Genomic DNA, 24,317 nt, shown 5'->3' with positions numbered 1-24,317 from the left:
TCTTCCCAGAGAAAATCTCTTGTCCCAACCTAAAAGATTCGGTCCTAGCTCAAGAATGATTCTGCCTTCCTTCTCCTAAGCAACATCTTAATCTAAGAGGCCATTTCACTAAAGTCAACTTTTGGAAAGTTAGAGTAAAATTAGAGTAAAGTCAAGAAGATATCTCCAAATAGTCCTGTTTGTAGGATGCTGCTGAAAAGCTCACTGAGATTCACTGATCTGTGCTCACTGACCCTTAGTTTAAGAAAAAAAGAAAAGTTTTGAAAGATTTTTGCTATTAAATATATTTGTGACAGCTTCCCTCTTTAGGAAGTAACTTTACCATCAAGGATGGAAAGATGTTGATAATTCAGAGCAGAGTAGCAAAAAATTCCTTCCTTCTGTAAAATTATTCTTTCATTTTATATTGTTCCAACACTTACATAAACAGTCCTTCAGCAGTTATTTAGCCTGTAATGTATTAATGTGGAACACTGTAGCCTCTAGCAAAAGAGTAAATGGATCAAGCAACACCAAGAGGTATTTTACATAACAAAGCTGCAGAGTAGAATAAATGTGTCAAAGTCAGTAACTCGAAGACATCACGCAACACTGAAGGAGTAGGACAGGAGGAGTCAGCTTATATTTCAGACCCAAAGCAAGCAACTGATCCTAAATTCACACACAATACTTTAGTAATTGAATTAAATGTATAAAATTTCCTGGAATAGAAATACTGGCTCTGAGCTCTTGTGCTACATGATAAAGAAAGGAAAAGAAACTAAATTTAACCCTTTTGGCATTGGACTTTTATCACAGTGCAGATGAGGAGGGAGAAGCAAGCATGCACCTCTGGTCTGAAAACTTGTTCAGTATCTGCTTGTGGAAACCACTTTGCAATGATGCAAGTTCTTCATTAGTCAGTTGACTGGAGGAAAATGCAGTTTGTGTTGTGGCACTTTCATCYTGTATTTATATGAACTATTATGCATCATCTAGTAGATGTAAGAAAGGTTGATTTGCACAAGTTGCCCTTGATTTAAAAGAGTGACAATTTCGGAGTTTTTTCCATGCAAGTCATGGTTCACTTTGCGGAGCACAGCAGAAGCTGGGAAGTTACTTTGGGGATGGAATGGGAAAAGGGAGGTGGGAGCAGAGCCAGATCATTAGTCAGGACCAGATGTGAGATGGACRTTTTCTGCTTCAACTGAACGTACCTTTCAGATCCTGTTTCTGTCTCAATAGATCCTTGACGTTAAATAAATATGGRGACTATTACAGAAAAGGAGTTTGGTTGAAGATTACCATGTAGAAGACCAAATTCTAGTAATCAGACTAAACCCATCTCCCAGTAGGAAGCCTGTGGACTGCTTAAAAGCTCATCTAAGCCCTAAAAGGGTCTTGTGATAWCTACGCTTTGTGCTGCCTTCCTGGGCTGTAATGGATGTATGCAAAGCTGGAGCAGTGAAGACCACCCTTTCAATCTCATCTCGAAAAATTTGCTCTATGTTTTTGGTGCATTGGGATTTTATTCGCTCCATATGTGTTTTACAGACTGCGAGGAATTCGCTATACTGGGTCAGGCCTTTCCTCAGCATCATGTTTCCCAAACTAGCCAGTTCTGGGTGTTTCAGAGCAGCAACCTGCCCTGTGCCACCATCCTTGCAGGGTTCTCCTGACCGCTAATCACTGGAGATCAGGTTCAGCTCCAAAGTGTGAGGTTTTTGGAAGGTTATATATAATGATTTCTCTTTCACTCTCTTGCTTTTCTTTAAAATATTTTCCATTGAAAATCTGGAAGTTGTGCTTATCCATAGAAATGCTCCTCGGTCAAATCCCCTAATCTGCAGGAACTACAGTAAGTGGTTCATATATGCTCAAAAATGAGTAGAGGTTGAAACATTTATATTGCTTCACATTTCAATTGAGAACAAATGTCAAATGTAACAGGAATGGAAAGGTTTGAGTTCCCAATTGCTTTAGCACAATTCTGTTTTCAACTTTAGACCAGGTACTTAGGCTAAAGATTGCAAACCTCTTACAGTGCAATTTGTAATATTTCAAAATCTGACCCAGTTCAAGAACAAGTTTTAGTGAAGACTGCTGTATGATTGCATTTGTGCCRCTCTCTTTATTTTATTCCTCAATATTTCTGTTATATGCTTGTAAGTTTGGGAGAATTTCTAGCCRTATAAGTACTTATAAATATTATAAACAGACTTCTGATTTTTAGAGGGTAAATATGGGTCTTTGCTTTTTTAGGATATTTTTAATGTAGTTGTTGAAGCCTCCAGTTGTAGCTACTCAGGAAAATAAAAATCTGTATGTAACATATCRTAAAATGCTTCAAATTCTAGCTAATTTCTCTGTCTCCAAATCAATCATTTTCGTATGTTTAATCATCTCAAAGTGAACGTCCTCTAACTAGAGGTGTGCAACATCTGTCTACCACTGTGCAAGGCACTTTTTAAAAATAGTTTTTATCTTGACACCTCTAAATTCATTATTTACTTATTTCTGTATTAAATGTTATAAGTAGATGTGGGTTCTCACYTGTCATCTTCTGAGAAGGAAATACTCAGCTCTTGACTGTGAAACCATGTTCAGGATATCARACTTGGGCTATTTTGTGACTTCGCAATACTCTAAGTGAGCTGGATAGGTGTCCTGCTGCCCATCTGGGAGATCTCATGGCAGGTAGCATCTATGGTTGAGATCACTGAGAAGGATCTTGGCTTCAAGTGTTCTCTAGCAGGTAAAGGATGGAAAAAGGGAGTTTTCTTTCTCTGCCTGAAGCTGAGAAAATGCTTAAAGGCTTTTTGAGTCCTGTATTTGGAGGAAGAAAAAAAAAAAAAAAAAAAAAAACTTTGACTTATATGTTACATCTTGGTTGTCACAGTTTTATGGGGGGAGGAAATTAAGACGCATATTTTGTGCTGCAAGAGCGCGGCAGACAAACGGCGTGCTCCGGAGAGCTCACGTGGGTTTGGTGCAGTACGCTCAGATGAGAGGTTCTGGTTCAGCCTAGCTTAACCACGTTGTGATTAGCTCGTTGGCTTTTCAGTGCTGTGAAAGCAAAAGCAGATTGTGTTTAAAGAAAAAAAACAGAAATGCACGTGGGTTCCTCTTTGTAATGGGTATTAAGTTGAGATCGGCTAATTCACTGAGTGTTCAAAAGTAAACTGAAGTCAAACCATGTGCTTCTCTCAAACCTCACGTTTTGACCCTTTTTCTCCTGGTACTTCCAAAAGCTTTCTGAATTTCTGTGGGATTCAAAAACTATTTTATCTACTGTATAAAACAGAACAAGTGGACAGAGATAATCATTTTCCTATATAATGTTCTGCACTAAATAGCTCTGCAAAACAGATTAAATCCTCATGCAAATATTGAGCTAAGAAGTTGACAAGAGACAAAATCAATAATACAGGAAAATTAAATGTTCTTGCTGTTGTCATTTAATGGGAATTTTTTGCCTGTGCCTACAATAACTTTTGGGGAAAACTACATATATAAGTATTTTTCAAACTGAAACCAGATGGGAGAATGATAGCCTGTTTTTCTTTGTGGGAGGCAGTGTTTTCATGGTACGCAAGTAACTGGAGGCAAATTAAAATCAAATTTGGCTTTTGAGGCTTGTCCTTCCTATCTCTTACAGGAAGGACCAACTTCTGATGTTATGAATTTCAGYTTGTCGTATGAGTAGGAGATTCTTGGAAGTGGGGCTGCAGGTTTCAGAGGAGGAGAGATGAGTCYGTGACCAAAACCACAGCAGTTTCTGTCCATCAAGGGAAAGCTGCAATTCTCGTTTGAGAGATTCAGCCCACGCGCAGATGGCACAGAAACGCTGGGAATTCTTCTGAATGCAGCCAATTGCACTTCTACTTTCAATTCCAGTGGCATCGGCATGCCATTCCCCRTCTGTCACCCAGCCCGGCCCCTGTTCGCCCAGAAAAAAGCCAGGACAAGAGCAAGCTGGCAGAGAAGCCAGAAGTGATGCTGGGGGATGGGGCAAACAGATCGAGGTGCTGGATGGCCAATCTCTCTTTCTCTTCCTGTCACCCATCCCAACAGTACTGGCCTCCTCTGCTTAAAGAAGGGGTTGGTTGGGATCATTTCTGAATTCCTCCTCCTCTCTGGTTGCCACCAGAAATGCTTTTTCTCAACAAGGGGAGGTATGTCTTGTAAAGGGCTTTCTCTCAGCTGAGGAGCTTGCCATAGCTCCTTGTAGTTGCAGAGCAGTGTTGTTGTCATATGTAGGATGCAAGGGGACAGGGACCAGATGGTCCCGTTGGTACTTGATGCACCTGCTTTCCCCATTAGCTCCAGTAAATGTGGTGCACGAGTTCCTTGATAACGTTGACTCCCTCCTCGCATCTATTCCTTCATAAAGGTCCATAAAAAACAGTTTAAAAGGSTGACTTCCTCTCTGGTGACATACAAAGTCAATTGAGGAGCATTCTTCAGTTTTGGAGATCTAGTAGCAGGTCTTTTGGAAGGAGAGATTTTAGCTCTCCTGATCAGCTGAGCTGATCCAAGTGTGCTATTCATAGGGGATCTGTGATGAAAAGGTCCATGTGTGACAGATACTGTTGTTCTGACAACACGCAGATGAAACATTTTCTCTTTTCACCAACTTTCACTAGCATGGAGTGAGCAGGTAGTTGTTCATTTTGTGTACAAGGAAGGAGATTTACATTGGATTTTTCTACTTGGCGAGTTTTTTATGGAATTGATGACTGTGGTCTCTGTTTTATCGTGGAATGATTAGTGACCTTTTTGTAAGAGTCATCACTAAAAAATCACATGYGATGAGGCTGTGGGTATAATTAATACCAATAATAAAGCAAAATGACCTCAACCACAGGTACAGGTGAGCTAGAGAGTACTTAGCTGAGTTGAATCTTTTCAAATCATCCAAGCTGAAGGAAATCCATCTAGGGCTCTTAAAGAGCTGGCTGTTGAAATCTTGTCAACATTAATAATTATTTTTGAGAGCTCATAGAACATAGATGAAGTAATGAAAGAACTGWGAAGAGTTACTGAAGTACCTGTCCTTCAAAGAGGGAAAAAAGGAAAACTGGGACATTTTAGGGCCATTGCTGGAAAAATACTATAAAAAGTGCTCAAACAGACCATTTGTAATATCTCAAAAAAGCAARGAGATGACTGCAGCCATCGTGGATTTGCCAAGAGCAGCCTGTATAAAAGCAATCTTCTTTCTTTCATTGACAAAGCAAGGCATATGAATAGAGGATAAACAATATATGCTTTTAGTGAGGCTTTTGAAACTGTTTCACATGAAACCTCATAAACAATCTGAGAAAACAGGGCCCATAGGAAGAGGAAACACTGTGCAGCAGGCAAAAGYGGTTGGAAAACTCTATTCAGTAGTTATCAGCGGCTCACTCTCAAATGGAAGGACTTATCGAGGGAGCTGCCGTGAAGACTATCTGGTGATATTCAATGTTTTGATTAATGACATTRAATTAGATAATGGACATTAAATTAGTCAACCACACTAAGGTAGAAGGAATGGGCAGTGTATTGGAGCACATAATTAGAATACAAAATAATCTTGACAARCTGGAGGTACAGCATGAAAAAGGCATATATGAGTCAGAAGGGCTAAGTGTAATGCCCTGCACATGTTTGAAAAAAATCACTGCACTGTGATTTTTTTCTGAGTGCGGGAGGGAAGATGGTGGCGTCGGGGCAACTCCACCAAAAAGGTCCAGGTAGCTGTGAATGGCAACATGCTCAAGGGCTGCACCCCTGCAAAAGGGGCAAATATCCTGCCRGAATCTATCAGTAATGGGAGTTGCCAGCAAGGTGCACGAAGGAATCCCTCACGCTGGCTGTTGTTGGGAAGGCCCAGCTAAAAGCTGTGGGTCAGGTTTGGACATTCACTTCAGGAAAGATACGGACCAGCTGGAGAAAACCCAGAGAGCAGTCCCAAGATTTGGAGACTGGCTTCACAAGGGAAGGTTGAATCAACTGGGATCGAAGGGGAGAGAAGAGGCAGTGGATGGAAGTGGAGAGAGGAGGAGGAAAACAGACTATCTTTGATGCAGTGAGTAAAGACAGCATCATGTAAATAAATTATGAAGCGTAGTAAATCAACTATACTTATTCCAAGTACCCTAATTTGGGCTTTTTTTGCACAAATTACGTAATATCAGACTGCTCCGATGCCAYCTGGTGACTGTGTCCCTGTGATCTGACTTAGCATGCAAACTTGCAGCCATCCCTGGACCACGTTTATGGGTTGCAGCCCATTGTTGTCATTCCTGCTGGACAAATATACAGTCTGCTACAAAGAATATGAGCTCCTAGTACCTACTGTATGTTTATAACAATCTGTGATTTAAAAAATAAAAAACAGCCAAACAAAGAAGTCTAACCTGTAAAAAAGTTATGGGTGTAGGTGCCCATTTTCTGACAGAGGGGTTTGGTAACAGTGCAGGGGACAGAAATGTAAGGAATAATTGTTTTTGGGCCTAGAACCAGGAAAACTACTTTTCCAAATTAATCCAGTGAGAGCCATGAATCCACAGTATTTCATATCACACTTCATAAAACTCCAGTCATAATCCATAAAACTGACATTATTAGATTAAAAACCTCAGTTCCTCCTATAAGGAGCTCGCTCATTAGACATGCTGTAGTTTTATAACCTTAAAGTTCCTACCCAATTACCATGATTAATACTGTGCTTTAATAAAAAAATTTTAAAAATCACCACAGGGGTTGATACCATCTGTTTGTTATAATTGTGCATTTAAATATCGTCCAGCAAGAGAAAGACACTTAGTAAATGCAAATCATGACCAAGCGAAGGAAGAGGGCAGAGCACATCAGTCCTGGAGGAGGTGCGATGGGAGATGTGCGCAGAGCAGTGATCATGGCACTATCAGAGAAGGCCAAGCCGTGCATGGGGCAAAGCGTGGCGTCTTTGGTTCTGAAATTATTATGCAACACTCATTTCAATAACTTACCCCAAATCYCTGATGTCCCTCGAGCATGGTTGTCTAGCATGAAGTTGTGCAAGATCTTTGCCATGAGCCAAACTGCACTGGGAAATTAGTGTCCAGGATGAGCGAAGACCTTCCCCAAGAGAGAAGCCCAGCACTGTCATCTGATCAGGGAGAGCTGTGCAAAGCCTCAGGAGGTTTAGCAGAGAAGAAGAAGGAYTTAGGTCAATGTGTGCTGTCAGCCAAGGATGCTCTGACCTCAGGCTGTGCTGCACTCAGAGGATCACAACTGCAGAGTAACGCAGCTGAAACAGCTTCAGTCTAAGTGTTGGCCAGATAGGTCTATCAAATAACGTACGCCTTTTGCAAAAATGGCCAAGAATCCTTTTGCCAGGACAGCCAGTCATCAGCATGTTTGACAAACTGTCTGTTTTGCTGTTAATTGACTTCAAGCGAGAGGTCCTTGGAGGTTTATTTTTGCAAAGCTCAGGGATTCACAGTATTCATACCCTCTGCCCACCAGGGTATAATATCAGTTGTTTTAGGAATTTGTTCGTTGGTGCCTGTTCGGCAGTCACATTGGCCGGTGGTGATCATTGAGATTCAGCTGGAATAACTGAAGTTAAAAATGTGTCAGGTTCGTGATTCCACCCACAGACCAGAAAACGCCAAACTTATATTATTTCTGAATCCCCTGATTTTAAAGGCTGGTGGAAATAAGATATCTTTGCTTCTGACTTCCAAGCAATAAAGAGAGGTGAATCACTACTGAAAAAAAAAGTCTAATGGACCACCCAGTCACTCCTTATAAAGCTGTAAAATGATCTGCTGCAGAAGTGGCAAAGTGGAGAATTATTTTCTTAATATTACTGCAATTGTGCAAGGCAAATCACATCAAAAAAGGATCAGAGTTTCCTAACAAAGTAGCTAAGTGAGAAGTGTGTTAATGAATACAGGCCGATTAATATGCATTGAACAGAAAGCTAAACCGCATATGGGTCAAAGGGGGAACTCCAAATGTATTTATTGCTTTGAGTACAACATGTTATGTTCAAGGACCTGACATATGTATGTAATTCAGATTTAAATACTTTTTCCCATCATAATTCAGGGTAATTATCCAACTCAGGTTAAGTAAGTAATTTTTTTTTACTAAATAGTAGTTAGGACTTTTCTTACTAACTGKAACTGGTTTGATCTCCCCCTTTTTTAGGATTATGTGACTCTGCTGCTTAAGTGTCCTGCCAGCATTTTGGAAAATTACAACTTGCAAATCACTGTATTTWAAAAAAAGTGCCGATCTCAGAAGCAAACAAATGGTATGCTTTTAACATTTATTAGTTGTTATTTTTAATGAGACAATGTATATCCTTTTTAACTGAATGCTGGTTGGAAGTCCCCAGACCAAAATTGTGCAGGAGCCCACCTTTTGCCTTAGAGAATCAGGCCCCAACAAGAGACCAAATATAGGAAAACAAGACTTTTTCTGGGAAGGAAAGGGTCACACTGGATGAGTGCGCTTCAGGATAAACCAGAAGGAAACTCCACTCTGAGTGGCCTTTAAGGCAATATCCCCAGAGAGCATCTTTGAAAAAAGAATTAGGTGCCAAAGTTCTTTCACTCTCTGCCTGTAACATGGGCATAGTAAATCCCAATCTTTATGGTGCTTTGTTTTGTGTGTTTAGATTTGGTTTCTTCAGGACAGGAACCGACCTCTTACGGTCTGTTTTAGCAAGCCCAAGCTAAGCTGGCCTATATTACAGTTGGTGCCTCCTCGTATTACATGCATATAGCATCCTAATAACAAACCTCAGGCCAAGCCCAAAAGCTCTCGGAAGAAACTAGACCAGGCTTCTTCTGAAATAAGGTGATGGTCTCATTTCCTTGTTCCCACCAGGAAATTATACATGTGATTGGCACGTCTTTGGAAACTGTGCTCTTGAGCAAGCCCCAGAAGAAGCCTAGTTCCTTATGCAAAGCAAAGCAAAGGCTAGTGCAAGGGAATATGTAAAAAAATATATTGCAGCTTTCCACACACTTTTCCRGTAGGTAACCAAAGACCTGCTCTCATGCTGTAGCAAATTGCACCATGCTCTGCCTGATGGCTGTGGACGGGGTGGGTCAGCACGTGCCYGAGCTCTCGTCCTCTTCACCCGGGGGTGAGCACCTGCAGTGATTCGAGAGGGGCTTTTTCTTTGCTTGGGACATGTTTTTTTGATGTTTATTACGACTTTTTTTGCCTACACTAGAGAAGGTGGGCTCAGGGATGGGCTCTGCAGGTGGTGTAGAAAGTTTGCGATGGTCTCGGGCTCCCCAGGGATTTTGTTGCGTTTGACTTGAGCTTTGCCGTGAAGGGGGCTGTGGTTCCCCGATAGGCTGCCTGTCCTCGGGTTCAACACAGCCCAGGGAGCAGCCGTGATCCTCAACGGTGGCAGCTGCGTCTGCGATTGGTCCTCGAGCCTCTTCTTCTTGTCACACTGTGCAAGGTTTCCGAAAGCTTCGTMGCACATTCAGTACCCCGGAGCGGGAGGCAGGCTGGAGGGCAGCAGGGTGGTGGCTGAGACAGTCGCTGGAGAGGAAGACGATTCGCCCTGCCGCGACGCCTTCTCCCATGGGGTAGGTGCTGGGGTGGCATGGTTTAGTGCAGTTTTGTTTTTCAGAGCCTTGAAAGTGTTCTTTGACCGCAAGTGCTAAAAATTGTGAATAAACAGTTCACAGGAAAATAAAGTTCAGCGGTGAGAATAGTGAAGTGTTCTCTAAAAAAATAATAGTGGGACCAGTCAAGATTACAATTTTGAACCCAGCTGGAATGGGGGAAATTCTCATGAGCTGGCCTCAAGTCTGAAAAGGAAAAGACTTTGTTCCATCTGGGCATTAGTTTTCAACGTGTAATACATTAAGTCAGCTTTATAATTTTTTTATGGGTTAGATGGTGAGACTACTTTATTTCCTTTTTTTTTTCCCTTCTTTTTTGTTTTAATGTGTCGAAGGACCAGCTAGTTAATGAGCATAACTAGGGCTAAATCCTAAGGAATATGACTAATAGGACAAGAATTCCTATCAGTCTCAAAACTCAGATAGCCCTGAACGGACATCAGCTGCTTTTCTTTTTTTGCCTGTTCTTTTTTGATGGGTTCCTGTGTATTGTTTTATGCCAACACRCTAAATCACTTATAACATGTTCCTTTTTGAACACTGTGATGGCTAGACGATTCAGCGAGGCAGGCAGTGCTCAGAAAACCCAGATGTGTCTTCATGGCAACGGTGTTGGGTTTGGCTCCATCTGACATGTTGTTTTGCTGGCGTTTAAGCAAGTTAGTCATCTCCACTTTGCATCTGGTGCAAGTCGTGGTGTCAGCAAGGTTGAACTGGCAGCAGGCCCCGCTCATACGAAATGTGGAACAATTAAGTGCTTTGGCCACATTAGGTTAAAAAACACATGCGTTGCACATGAAAGCAAAGCAGTGGATTTTTGAGTCTGGTAGTTYTGAGCATCTTTTGGTGTGTCAGCCCAGCCTGCCATGGGCTGGAGGGGCTGAAATGCTGGTGTCTGAGGTGTGGGGTCCCGGTGGTGGGAACAGAAATGCCTGGTCCATACTGGAAGCTCGGGGTTTGGAAATCACTTGTGGGTAGAGGGACTTGAGTAGTCCCCAAGATGACTCACGAGCACTAACATGACACCCCAGAGGAAAAGGTAAATGCGGCATCAGGGCCCGGCGGGAGGGCAGGTCTGGATGAGAAGGAGAAACGTCAGTACCGTGGTGCGAGCAGCTGGCGAGACCCCTCGGATGTACTCCGTACAATTCTCGTCGCACCCAGGAGGATTGATTGCARTTTGTTCAGGGTCAGGGAATGGGGACGAGGGTATCGGACAGCAAAGTCGGCAGTGAGAGTAGACTAGGACAGCTTGGGTTGCTTAGCATAGAGCAGCAGGAAGGCTGAGCAGGGTTTTAATCGTACCGTTAAAATAAGGRTAACTGCGAACAGGTAAAAGAAAACGCAAGTGGCAAGTGACATCATGTAACCTTGGGGAAAGCTGTAAACCAGAGCCATGTGCTGTGACGATGTGATTCGTGCCAGGCAAAACGGACTGCACCCAAACGTGACTGCTTTGTGCTCGTTAAGATGTGCTGGAGAACTGGGGTGCAAGAAGGTGCCTTGTATTTGTCAAGTCAATGCAACAGTAAGAAAAAATATACAGAAAGCACAAAGGGTAAAAAGTCCTGTCCCAGTATGTACAAATATTTATGGAGACTTTTCCAAAGGCTTGTAGATTTTCCACTTTATCTGCTTTACACATGCAAAACATTCTAATAAGCAAGGAAAAATAAAAAAATCATAAAAAAAAGCCACAGTCCTGTATTTAAGCGCTACTCTTTAATTACAAGTTCCAGTATTTCCTCTTGAAGGGTTTTAGAAACTTTGATTTCATAGATACGTAGGCATAATCAGGAAGCAGCCAATTCCCTGGGAGCCAAACCACCGCGCGGTCCCGGGGTGAGCTATGGAAATCAAGTCACACTATACTTTGGCTGAGCTTTTTCGCACTGAAAGCAATGGCAGCGCTCACGCTGCGAGTCGGTGGGGTACGTTTGGGCCGGTAGCCTGGGCAGAGGAGCAAGGCTTGCCGTCGTCGCTGCAGTCATGAATAAGAGGAAAATCTGCAAAGTGTGCGAGACGGTGCTGTTAGGCAGGTTAACTGCCCGGGTGCCGGGGCAGAGAGCCCCCGAGGCGAACTGCTGCAGAAGGCGTGGGATCTTCCTCAGCAGGGCTCAGCGCTGTCAGGCCCCGAATGCCACTGGCACAGAGGCGGTGGTGGTTTGGGGAGCTGTGGCAGAGGCCGGAGCTGGAGGTCTGATGGTGCTTGTTTTTTTGGCGTTGCTTGTTTTTTCAGTCTTAGCCCCAGGCTTGAAGGACATAGGACTGACTCCCTGCTAGGTGCTGCTTTCAGGGTATGCCAAGGTCAGCAGGAGACAGAGTTCCTACTGCCAGGCGCCTTTTGTGTCTCCGAAGACACGGAGCTCAGGAGAGGGTTGAAGAGACGCCAGCCTGGCAGTGCAGGAGCAATCACGCGTAAATAGTCATATGTGGCTTTTTGCAAAGCCRTTTTTAATGGGGCTTCGCTGAGCATTTAGTAAAGCTCACGGAGGTGGGAGCTGCTTTGGCCCAGGGGCTGTGGAGTCTCTTCTGAGCCACCAACAGCCAGGAGCAACCCAAGGCTGCTGATTTGAGGTCTGTGCAGTGGATGACCGCGGTGACCACGGAGCAGCTGGCCACTGCGTTTGCACATTCTCATTTCCTTTGTTTCCAAACCAGTTATTGCAGTAGGAATTATTGCTGCAACCCACATTTGTTTCTAGGGAGTAAACTAGTGCACAGGTGGAATTTCCTTTTCCTACTGCAGATAAGCACTGCCAGATATCAGTGTCTGGAGAGCTAGCCGGACGCCTACCAGCACCTGCAATACCCTGTGCTTCACTCCTTGCTGTTTAGGTGCTTCTGATTGTAAGTGGAAACCTGAGCTTCCTCAACTGGCTGACCATCGTGCCCAGCATCGCTTGCTTTGACGACGCCAGCTTGGCCTTCCTCTTCAGTTCCAGGCAAGGAGGTGTGAAAGACCAGCTGGCACAGATGCAAGTCAAGCGGGCAGCCGGAGAACAGCTTCCTCTGAGATACGGTGAGTTATTGCTGGAAGGAAGRAAGTTGCAGACAGGTGTATTCAACATGTTTGTCTGGAAAACTGTCGTCAGCTCCTTTTGGAGCAAGCATGCAGGAGCCCCTGCATGGTCCTTCTCTGTGGTTTGAAGGTTGTCTGGATCTTGCATTGACGACAGATCAGCGCAAAAACAGCAGCTGATTTGTAAATGTCTATCACCCTATTGCCACTAGAGGGCACATTGTTAGTACAGGTATATTTATTTTGGAATGGATAAGTCTCCACAGCTAAAATTCTGACATCTTTGCTCGTGAGAGTTTGTATTCATTGCATTCACTCCAGTGAGTGTCAAACTCCAGCCCTAAATAAGCAATGTGGAACTGTATAATTTGTCTTGCGTGATTTTTTTTTTTTTTTTTTTTTTTTTTTGACTTTAAAAGTCAGGAATGAAACGCCTAGTGTGACTTGGGGCAAGGATTTTGTTTTAGAAGCCGAATGAAGCAGTTCTGGTGTTTGTTCACTCTCAGGCTTTTCCTTCCCCTGTGACATGGTCATCCTCCACTCACTGGCACCTGGCTTCCCTGGTTGAGTAAGTAGCTGGACATGAGGCCAGACTGCCAGAAAGAGCAAAATTGATTGTTGATCTGCTGTGGCTCCAGTAATCTTTTACTGACCGGAAAAGAGACCCAGCTCCTGGGAAAACGGTCTTTCTCCACTTAGCAGCCACGTGGAGAAGGCAAGAGGAGCAGCTGCTCAGAGCTGTGGTGTCAGGCTCTCCTTGCCACCACCAGCAGCATGGGCACAGTGATCTTGTGGAGGGAGTTCCGTGAAAGTGGGGATGAGCCGAACTCATATWTTTGTATTATGAATATGAAAAAGCAAATACAAGGAGTTTTTTAAGTTAACAGAAGGGATTATTGTGGCTAAGGTACCCCTCTGAAGCGATTTTTGCGAGCAACCCTATTTGCAAAGATTGCTTGCACAAGCAACATTTGTCTGTTTTTCGTTGGGCTGCTTAACAGATGTACAGTTGCGTTTGTAATATTTTTATAAACCACATTTAAGCAACAAATTGACTATAATATCAACAACAATTACAGATGCTCATTTTAAAATATACTAAACATCTGTCAGAATAGTGAAAATTGTCAACAAGATACGCATCTGTCTCTAATCCTTTCTCATCTACCATGAAATACAATTTCTTAACCAGAAGTGTTAATTCCAGCAAGGCTAACGCAATGCCATTAAACTTTCAGTGTGTCGTGTCTTACATATTTTACTGAAAGGAGAAATCTTTAGCAGCTTCTCAGTTCAGGTACCTCTGCTGTAGTGGCTGTGAGGGTCTGGAGTTTTCCTACCAATTGTATTTTTGCATCCAGTCCCAGACAGTGCTCAAGTTGCACCTACTCTTTGGGGGAGAAGCCAAAGAGTGTCGCTTTGCTGTGTTGCTCAATGAGCTGCCATGAGGAGGAGATAGATCCTTTGGTGAGGAACTTACTCTTTTTCTGTGGTACTCCAGGAAAACCATACTRCTTAGAATCATAGAATKGTAAGGTTGGAAGGGACCGCTGGAGATCATCTAGTCCAACCCTCAAATGAGTAGCCCGTACRGGGATTGAACCCGCAACCTTGGCATTAGCAGCACCACGCTAACCAACTGAGCTAAACCTACTGAGCCAGTAATATCCCCAAGCAAGAGGAACTGTCCATACTTACCGCACTTGCAATGTTCAGGGGCCTGAGTTTTTTAAAAAGGGGATCTTGAAGTAAGGGGTAGGGTATCTGTCATATTCTGGATGAATTTGAGTTTCTAGAAATGCTAACAGAGCAGTTGCTGATGGGTYGTGTGGCAGAAGGCTTAGGGGGACACTTGTGCCAGGTCACAGGAACAGGGAACACCAGGGTTCTCCATCAGCCCAACTCACAACCAGATTTTACAAGGATCTGGCCACATCCTTGAAGTACATGTATATAACTCCTGCTGAGACCTCTAATCTCCATTGCTAGTGCTCTGTCCCTAAATCTCTCTGAAYGATAGAGGCCCTTTCTGTTGGAATCTAGGGACTTGATCTTGATCCTATTGACTTTGGTCCTGTGCTCCTTCCCTGAGTCTTGCTCTATTCTTTGYCATTTATTATTTTTTTTCTAGATTAAACTCTTTATTCTGTGACCRAGTAGCTGTGACCCAAAGGGCAAGAGTATGATCACCACAACACGGCAGGCATGTCAGGTGGTGACACTTTATGGGCTAGATCTCCTGACTCCTGAGATGAGGGTCATGGTCACTGASGGAGTTAAAAGATGGGCAGCCCGTGCATGGCCACAAGCAGCATGGCCTCATGACGCTGCCTGTGTCATGCAGCACTTYGTGTCCATACCTGCTCTTTGCTCTTGGCTGGGAAGTTCAGCCCATCTAAAAAACAAAAAAATGCCCCACCTGACTTCTACGATGTTTTACCTGGTCACAGCAGTCCTGCAGCAGCGCAGGGGGCAAGGAGACATGTCTCGRCGAGCTCCCATCCAAATCAAGTGATTCTCCAGAAATGTTCTCAGACTAAACAATTATTAATAGCTTCTGAGAGAGGTTCAAATAAACATCCCTCTCCTGCAGAGATAAGGGGAAAGCTACGTGCAATTGCTTTGAATCTGATCCTTTGGCTGTTAATGTTAAACAAATTAAAAACGGGCATAAGCACAAGAACTCTTTAGAGGTCACTTGTGCTTATTTGTTTGATAGCAATAGGACTCTCTTTGGACTGAAATGGCACTTAACTCCAGCACAGCTCCGTTCTGTTCTGAAGAGGGTCTTTCCTGCAGATCGAATGCAGAAGCACTGGTGAAGTAACACACTTCTGAAATGTAAAAGATAAGTAACAGAGGAAGATTTGTAAAAGAAGAGGTGAGATTTGAACAGAGCTAGGGAGTGAGAGACAGGAGTCTGCCAGAAATCAAAGCTGGGTGGCGGAAGCTTCAGGGCAGCGCAGAGGAGGCAGCCGTGGTGGGAACTGTCCTGAAGAGCTGGAGGCAGTCCACCCAGAGCTTAAAAACAAGGAGGGCAATTTTGAACAAGGTGCGAGTGCCAGCTGTGTTTTTTTCCCCCTATACTAAAACAACGATTAATCTTACATTTTAGACATTCTTCTTTTTAGCCCTTTCTCAGACTATTTAGAGAAAGGCAGATCTCTCGAGCGATAGCGTATGGCCCCTTGGCAAGGTCTGTTTGATTACACAGGAGCGTTTGTCAGCCCGAGCCTGACGTGGGAGCTGAAAGCTGCTGTTAGCACCGCCAGGAAGGGTCCCGTCAAGCCGCGCGGAGGCCGGGGCTGCAGTCACCGGGCAGGGGCAGTGGGGAGAATCGGGAGCAGCTCTGGACTGACTGCCGATGGTGAAGTCACTTTCTTCTGGTTTGGTTTTGTGTCCTGAACAGGCTGCTATGTCCGCAAAGTGGTGAACATCTCGTTTGGACTTCTGATTGCTTATCTCAGCGTCCCCGTCATCCTAAACCTGCTTAATGCCAGACAAGTCATGAACACCTCGTTCAACCCTCTCAGAATAGTGAACACATACGGAGCTTTTGGAAGGTATATTCATTTTAAGGACACATCATACAGCTCGGCCTGTCTGTCAGCAGCATAAAGTATGGTCWGATAGTCAGTCTTTAAGCCTGAAATCTAAACAGAAATCCTTCCAGTAGCAGGTCGACTTGAAAAACTTGTTTATGAAGAAGAGGGGGAAAAAGAGCAGGTGTCTTTCATACTGAATTTATTTTCCTTGAGGTATTTTTAATTAACTTTTTGTATTGATGTAGCAAACAGAAGAGCAGGATGAAAATACCTGTAGAAAAGCTCATCTAGTGGATGGTCTTCACCATCACCAGCAGGCTTTATTTATGGTGAACTTGTYTTCCTGTGTACACACTTGTAAATATTCCCTCATGTAAATATTCATATGAGCCATYGGGAAGCAGGTTTAAGGCCAACAAAAGGAAGTACTTTTTCCAGCAAGTGATTTGGGGAGTTCATTGCCACAGGAAACTGTGGAGACTGAAGTATAAATGGATTCCAGAAGGAACAAGGGAGATTCAGAATAGAGGTACAAGGGCAGTCTGGCTGCTGCCTTCAGCTCAGGAAACCCCATTTATGGCAGGAAGGTGGGGGACTGAACCAGGGGAAGCATCTAGATCTGTGGTTGGAACCATTCTGTTCTTCGAGCATCTGAGGTTGGRCTTTCTGGGGGCAGGTTGCTGGGCTTAGGTGAGCCACGGGTCTGACCCAGGATGACTGCTCTTGTGTACTGTCCCTCTCAGGCTCTTCCTGGCGAAGACATCTGTGAAAAGACTATTTTTCTGTAGAGCAAAGAGATGGAGAAGGAGAAGGTTTTTGCATGGTGCTTGCAGGGTAACCCTGTGGTGGTGGAGGTGGTGGTGTCGCTCTGCTACAGAGGGGCCACAGAGCCAGCTGGAAGTCAGGCCACGTTACGCTCACAAAGCTAGCCAAAAGGATTAGACAGCCTCTGCCCTGAAAATCTGAGAGCTGCAAGAGGCAAGGGGGAGGGCAGGCGAGGTGAAATCACAGCGGAATGGGCAGAGCAGTGATTTACGGTCATCCCTTKAATTCAAGTGCCAGCTGATACCAAGAAGAGTTTGCTCAGGTCCTTGCCCAGTACGTTGCTCTTTGAGTGGCATCTGTCAGTTTGTTACTGAGTTGTCGAGAGCTGACATGGGTCACCCCGGGCTTGCAGGGAGCGGGAGTGTGGTCATCCTGCKGCTTGTGTGCAGACCTCCCAGGAAAGCCCAGCCGCGGAATGGAGGAAGCAGCTAGGTCTGAGGGATTTAAGCTTGCTGAAATCAAGGAATGAGAGGACTTCATCAGAACACAGTGCTACACATCTAACAACGGGGCTAGTCTTCCCTGTATAGACCTCTGTTTTTGCCCACCCCACGACCTTGCTATGGTGACCACAAGGTGTTCCCCAGAGGTTGGAGCCAGGGGGTGCACGAGGCTCCTCATGATTTAGCGGGCTCTGGACATGGTCCAGTAGGAGGAGCCAACTGGAACTAAGTAGGTATTATAAGAGGAGAATCATGTTGGCTGTTGAAAACGCTGGCTGAGCAGCTGGATGAAGGGGAGGAGCAGGTCTCACTGGGAGCACTGGAGGTATAGAACACACCTAGAACCATCAAAGTAATTTGATCTTTTCCCCAGTATTTCAAATAGCAGAAGTTTTTGTGAAAGTGAAACTTAAAGAAAACATGATTAAAAGTATCAACACTAAAAAAGTGCGAAATAGTGAAGCTTCTCCTTTTTTTCGGAAAGGGAAAATAACCCTTGAACTTCTTTGAATGCTGGAGTGGTGAAGCTACGGGAGATTGTTTTCTTTGGGTTGTTGTTCTTCTTTTTCTTCTTCAGTCTATGGTTTCTGTTTCAACAGTTAGCAGAACCTAAAGAGCATGTGATGAAATGCTGCTGTAATATGTTTGTAATTCCAGCCTATGTAAACCAATAAAAAGAGGATTGCAGCTTATAATGAATATACGATTATGTGAAACTTGACATATTTTGAATCACACAGTAGGAACATACTTTTATTAGTAATTTGCTGTCCCTGATTTACAGTGTGTTTCTAACCATTGGGCAGCTAGCCACGGCTCATAACTCAGCCCAGCATATAATATGGAACTTGGCTGGAGGATCTAGAAATCTATTAAATGTAGGTAACAATTATAAGCCGAGACATACAGCGTTCCTTGAGTTCTAAGCAGCTATCACTGGAAGTCATTGGAGGAGGAGGAGGTTCTATGCTCCAAACTTTCAGTTTCTTCGGTTGAAGGAGGAAGGAACAATATAGTAAAAAAATTAAAAGTGTGTAGAGAGCTGGGCAATTTTGATAGACAGACTTATGCTGTTATGCATTTGTTACGGAAAACAGCACTGCAGTGTGCAGGAATCTCACTGACAGGTCACTGAAAACCTTGACTGTCATGTTTTTGAACGGGATTTCTGTGGCCTGGAGAGTTTGCTGTTCCTGCTGAGTAATAGCTCCATGAGACCTGTCTTCCAGCCAGGACAGTGAAATGCTTGGGCACATATAGACAGTTTTCAGTGGCACCCCAAGAGTCAGCTGCTGGGGGGTGCCCTGCATGGGGCCRATGGGCTGCCCAAGGCCCGAGCGGATGTAACCAATTACCCTGGACTCGCTGCAAGTGGATCCTGCCCTTTGCTATAGCCAAGAGCYGAGGAGGAACTGAGCATCCTGGGGCCAGTGGTGCAGCAGGGAGGGCCAGGCTAGCAAAGGGGACGCTGGACTTGCCCGAGCTGGAAGCTGCTCTGCTGATCCTGTGGCTGGAGGTCACAGGCCAGATCTTTGAAACATAGAGGCTTAATTTATGTGCATGACAGCACGTGAAGCTTCCTGTGCAAATGTCCTCACTGGCTGTGCCATCAGAGCAGCCAAACATGCCAGTCACAAGCCTCTATTTTTGCAAAACTTGGATGAACGTTGTCACCTTTTGTGACCATCCTTCATTTCTAYTCTCTCAAGTCATCAGGAGTCTGTGTCCTCAGAGAGCTCTTGCATCATGGGAATCATTTTACATCATCAGAATAACAGAGATAAAGATTTCCTTTSGAAACTTGTTGCCCAAGGTGAAGATGCTCATCTGGGACTTGGCAGATGCTCATTATATTCTCTCAGTTTCTTGGGGAAGTGTTAAGCTCTGATCTAGAAAGACACTAGTGTCTAATATCTGCTGACTTCTCTTGGACTGTGATAGAGGGGAACTTGGGAAAATGGGAAAGATTGAGTTTTCTAAGTCCCTTGGTGCTGGGGGGAAAARAGTGTGCCAGAAGGAGAGCTTCTCTGTAGGTTGCTGCCTGTCAGGATCAAAACATCACGAGGCCAACGAGATAGTTGCCTTGTTGACTCTGAGCAGATAGCATTTTTCACCACTTGAGAAAAATAACAATATAATGATGTGTCCCACAGCATTACAAAGGAGAGGACAGAAGTTATCATTCAGGGGACATCCAGCATGGATCCCAATGATCCTGCCGCTGTCTGGGAGGAGTATGACTTCAAATGCAAGCCTGGAGATCTGAAGAGGAGGCCGTGCTTTATTAGCCCCTACCACTATCGCCTGGACTGGCTCATGTGGTTTGCCGCTTTCCAGGTACGTGTCTGTGGGTGCACTGAGACTCCTGCCCCACCAAAACCAGGAAAAAACACAAAATCCAGTGAATTTACTGTGTGCTTGCATGGGTGGGGGGATATTTTAAGCTCCAGCTAAGTTTATTAGGTAAAACAAACAAAACGACGCAGAAGGACACACAGACACCCCCAAGTACTGCAGGTTTGTCCAGTTTTCCAGCAAAGTGTGAAACATGAATGATGTGCTTTGTTAAAGTTACCCAGTAGTTGTTTGGGGGCTGGGAGAAGAGGTGCCTCCAGCCAAAGGACTGGCTCTCCTCTCCCTTTGGGGTCCTCCAACAAGCCTTGTAGTCCTAAGGGATGACCACTGCCAATGTGCTGAAACTCACGGGGTTTGTACGTGAGGCCTGTTTTTAATGATTTCTCAGCAATACGACTTAAGATCATTGAGGAAGTAGGTGGACGGCAACTGTCTCACAAGCGGCTGCGAGTGGGCGGCGTTTTTGCTGCCGGACCAGTGTCCCAGCGCGCCGGTGGCTCGCGGGGACAGCCGGGGGCGGCTCGAGCTCGCTGCCCTCGTGGCAGTGCCAGCAGCCGCTGTYGCTCGCAGGGACTTGGGGTCCCTCTGAGTATTTTTGCCGGGTGAAAGCAGCAAGCAGGGGACAGCTATAAATTAAAAAGGAGAAGAGGGAGGACACTTCAATTCTTTGATATCTTTTAGTCTTCTCTGCAAATTCTCCTTTGTGTGACCAGGAGACTTTGTACTGGATTTTGAACGACAGTTGCAGGAGGCAAACCCGTGGCAGAGCGTTGCAGGCTTTTCTCTTTGTTCCCTACCCTCGCCCTGCGCTCGTCCCTCGCTCCCCCTGCCCCAAACCTCTCTGTTTTCTTTCTTTGTGGTATTTTCATTTAGGCGCCTTTTAGATTCCTCAGTGATGACATAACCATCTCTCTTTGGCTATGGTTTTATATTTACCCCTCTAGTTTGTGTGTGCTGGAATTTCATTTAATCTCCATTAGGTATGCTTATCCCTCAGCAAGACGACAGCAAAGGTTAAAACTCCAGCCAGCAAGAGGGCAGAGCACGGAGTAAAGCTGCAGAAGTTTGCATGGGAGCTGCCGGGCTCCGTCTCGCYGTGTTTCGGGAGGGCTCCGGCACCAGAGCAGCAATCCAGGTCACCCGAGAGGAGGCTCTGGCTGCGGAGCAGAGAAGCAGATCCGAGATGAGAGAAAGGCCGTTTGTTTCCAGGGCAGGAATATCCCTAAGGTCTTGAAATACAAAGTGGTCTCAGGTTTAAAAACAAATGAGGACAGGGCATAAATACTCATGCATCATACGCAAGTGTTGGCTGTGCTGGTGCTGAGAGACGCTGTTACACACCGGCGCGATCTTTCAGCAGACACAGCCCCTGCGCTGAGTGACAGTGATGTATGTGAGCAGCCTGGCGAGGAGGAGGAAGAGGAAATAACCCAGGCCCATTCGCATCTTTCTTTCTTTCTTTCTTTCTTTCTTTTTTTTTTTAATTCACCACGAGGTTCCCCAAAGTGTTTCTGTTAGCCTGTGCGCACGGTGCGGTGTTGGAAGCCATGCATGCAAACACGGTCGTTCACGCCAGCTGGTTAACGGTAATTGGCTTGTGCTGGCAGGAGGTAGATGCATACCTAGCGCATGGGTCAGCATGCGTTGGAGGGCTTCATGGGGGGACGCAGACCCATCGTGGCCCGGCTCCAGGGCTGCGTCTGCCTCCGGGGGCTGCCTGGGTGCCGGAGCGGGGACGAGCCGTCTCTGCAGCCTCAGTGTCTGCACAGATCTGCAGGGCAGTCAGCGCTTAAAATCCTTTCCACAACCCGAAGTCCTGACTTTCTTCCCTGCGTCCTTATCGCTCCCARGTGCTTTCAGTGGTCCCAACAATCCCATCCATCACTTCTGGGCTCCAGATTCATTAAACGCCCGGGAGGGGTTGGGAGCTGCCCACAGGTTGCGTTGCRCTTGCCCATGCAGCTCCGCAGAAGGATTTCCCGGGAAAGCTGCATGTTTTGAGTGCAGTGATTTTACTCCTGCCAGGTGGCTCTGGCTGAAGTGGGGCTGTTCCTTGCCCCCAGCCCTCTGATCCAGCATCTCCCTGTGCCAGCTGCGCACTCTTTTCTCCCCTCCCGTTCTTGAAGACCGTGGACTTTCCAGCAGCCTCTCGGTACAAAACTAGACCTTCCTAAAGCAATGTCAGGTCCTGCTTAGATATTTCAACGAAAGGTGCAGAAAGGAGATAAAAACCTCTAACAAAACCACATGAAGGTGGGGGTGACTCATGCTGCAAACAATAGGAATATAAGTAACGCAGACGCAGCAGCAAACACTTGCAAATACRGATGTTTAAATTTAAGCATGTAAATATGTACCTAAGCATGTAAGTAAATCTCAGTTTGAGTAGTTAAATGTTTGTTTGAAAATTCAGAGCTGTATATTTAGCACGAGTTGTCACGCTTGACTGTTTGGAAAGACGGCTGTGCCGCTGCCCCGGTCCAAGCTGTTTCTGCCAGGAGAAGGCTGCAGTTGTTCATGCGTTGCTTAAATTTGAATCATACATAGTAAATAGCTGCAGAAAGGATGAGAAACCAGAAGTTTAAACTCCAGAAGAAGTGAAGTCAGACAAGTTTTGCAAACCTCACACTGTAATTTATGGAGTCCAGTAAGTCAGCTACTTCTGCCTCTGGATTATATTTAATTCGTCTTCCGAAATTCTGAATTTTTTTTATCCTGCTGTTCCTGCTCCACCCGATCACTTCCTCCACCATGGCCTGGAGGGCTATTTTGGCAGTTCCTCGGAGGTGGCCAGGTCAGGATCTGACATATCCAGCTTGTGACAAGCTGCAGAAACACTTGCCACGTTTTGGGGAAGATATTTACCGTCCCTTTGTGCCACTAGTGACAGGTTCCTCTTTGCACCTCATCGCCGCTTGACGTACGACGCCTTCCTTCCGTTGGGCTTCCCGGAGAAACCTTCCCTTGGAGCTCACCAGCCAGATTTGCACTAGGGGGTGCAGCGCACGGGAGAGACATGAGCCGGGGCTGACATGGCTGGCACGGTGTCAGACCGTGAGCRTAGCCGAGCTGGAGGATTCGCTGTGGGGCTCCACTCTGACGCGTGGTTCATTAGTTGACTGCTTCTCAGTTCCTGCTCTGGTAGCGCCTTAATTATGTGTAATGTAACATGACATTATTTTCCAGGAAGCAATTTTCATCATGTTAACCTTATTATCTAAATATAGTATCCCTTTTCATTTGTTTTCTAAATCCCTTCTTTGTCTTACATGTCTTGACATCCCATGGGTGCTGTAGCTCTGAATTAACATCCTTCATTTAGTTCTGGCGGGGAGGTAACCWCTCCAGAAAGATGTCTGTGTTGCTTCTTCCTGCCTAGAGAAGGGAAAACTCCCACAACCTGCCCGCRGCAATGGCACGCAGCAATCCGTGCRGTGTTTCCAACTGTTCCACTGCCTAGGACAGGATTCTCTTTGATCCATCTTCGAGCTGATAATGTCACATGTAGAGTTAGGATGGACTCAACAAAATCATATTTGTCTCAAGAAAAAATTAGATCCAAATCCCAGCTGCATTTATTCAAAGAAGAGTAGCTTTATCTGTTGGAGCAATACTCCAGGCGCTGGTGGCACTGCTGGCAGGAGCGAGGCTCCTCTGTCGTGCCAGGCAGGTAATCAGCTGAGGAAAAGGTGCTTTCATTTCTAGATCACAGGAAGACTTTAAAAGGAGTTTGGCTCAGGGTTGGGCAGGGCATTACACAGGATCGCTTGGGAAAAAGAGATTTATCCAAACTATGTCTCTCATTCCTGAACAGAAGCCAAACTGGTGGCCCTGGTGRAGCAAGGGCACTGCATGGCTTTCCCCAGAAGAGAGAAGGATATTTTCCTTGAGAGAACTGGTCACTAATGGTGGTATAGGAACTTTGAAATAATTTGATCTGTACCAGTAGGGGTGCTGGTTTATTAAACAAACAAGCATTCTCCAGCAGTCAGATCTTCATGAAGGACCTAGATAGGCCACAGTGTGTTCTGATCAGAGGAGCTGATGTTCTTGTTCCTGAGATTAGTCCCCATGAATCACGTCATTGGCTGGTGTAGATTCGCCTGCCTCCATCAAAGCAATTTAACCCAAGGTCTGATCCACTATATTGTAATGCAGTCTTTTGAAGAGGAGCCATTATGAAATGAGCAACCTGATACACTCATTAAATTTGTAGATGCCACCAAGGTGTGAGTGCAGTGGAGGACAACATCTAAGTGCATGGTCATCTTGCTAAGTTTGATCTGCACAGACAGGARATGAGTGCCTGGTGCTGCACACAGCAGTATGGGATGGATCAGAGAGGTGTTCTCCGGGGAAGCCTCTCGGGCTAAGAGAGCGTCACAAGAAGAGCAGCAGCCAGTGATGTTGCAGCACTGTGAAAACAGTATACACCACGCCAGAGTTTGGCATGCAAGGTGCGAGGTGTCAACGGTCCAGTACGACCAGCTGAGCACCGGGATTCAAGAAAAATATTGGC

General features: G+C 45.2%; 1 protein-coding gene across 2 annotated transcripts in view; it reads left to right on the top strand.

The window, feature by feature from the left end:
- LMF1 (lipase maturation factor 1) overlaps positions 1-24,317 on the top strand; it is a 246,862-nt gene that overhangs the window by 162,808 nt on the left and 59,737 nt on the right. For both annotated transcript variants that reach the window (XM_085301951.1, XM_085301950.1), the window contains exons 6-8: positions 12,447-12,630; positions 16,040-16,193; positions 19,597-19,780. In XM_085301951.1, the coding sequence (XP_085158077.1) occupies positions 12,447-12,630; positions 16,040-16,193; positions 19,597-19,780 (522 nt within the window). The remainder of the gene's footprint in view (positions 1-12,446; positions 12,631-16,039; positions 16,194-19,596; positions 19,781-24,317) is intronic.

This window comes from Rhea americana, unplaced genomic scaffold, assembly GCF_003343005.1.
Source record: "Rhea americana isolate MKP2758 unplaced genomic scaffold, rheAme1 scaffold_181, whole genome shotgun sequence".
In the NCBI taxonomy this organism is placed as follows: Eukaryota; Metazoa; Chordata; class Aves; order Rheiformes; family Rheidae; genus Rhea; species Rhea americana.
This window is presented reverse-complemented; position numbering and strand designations above follow the sequence as displayed.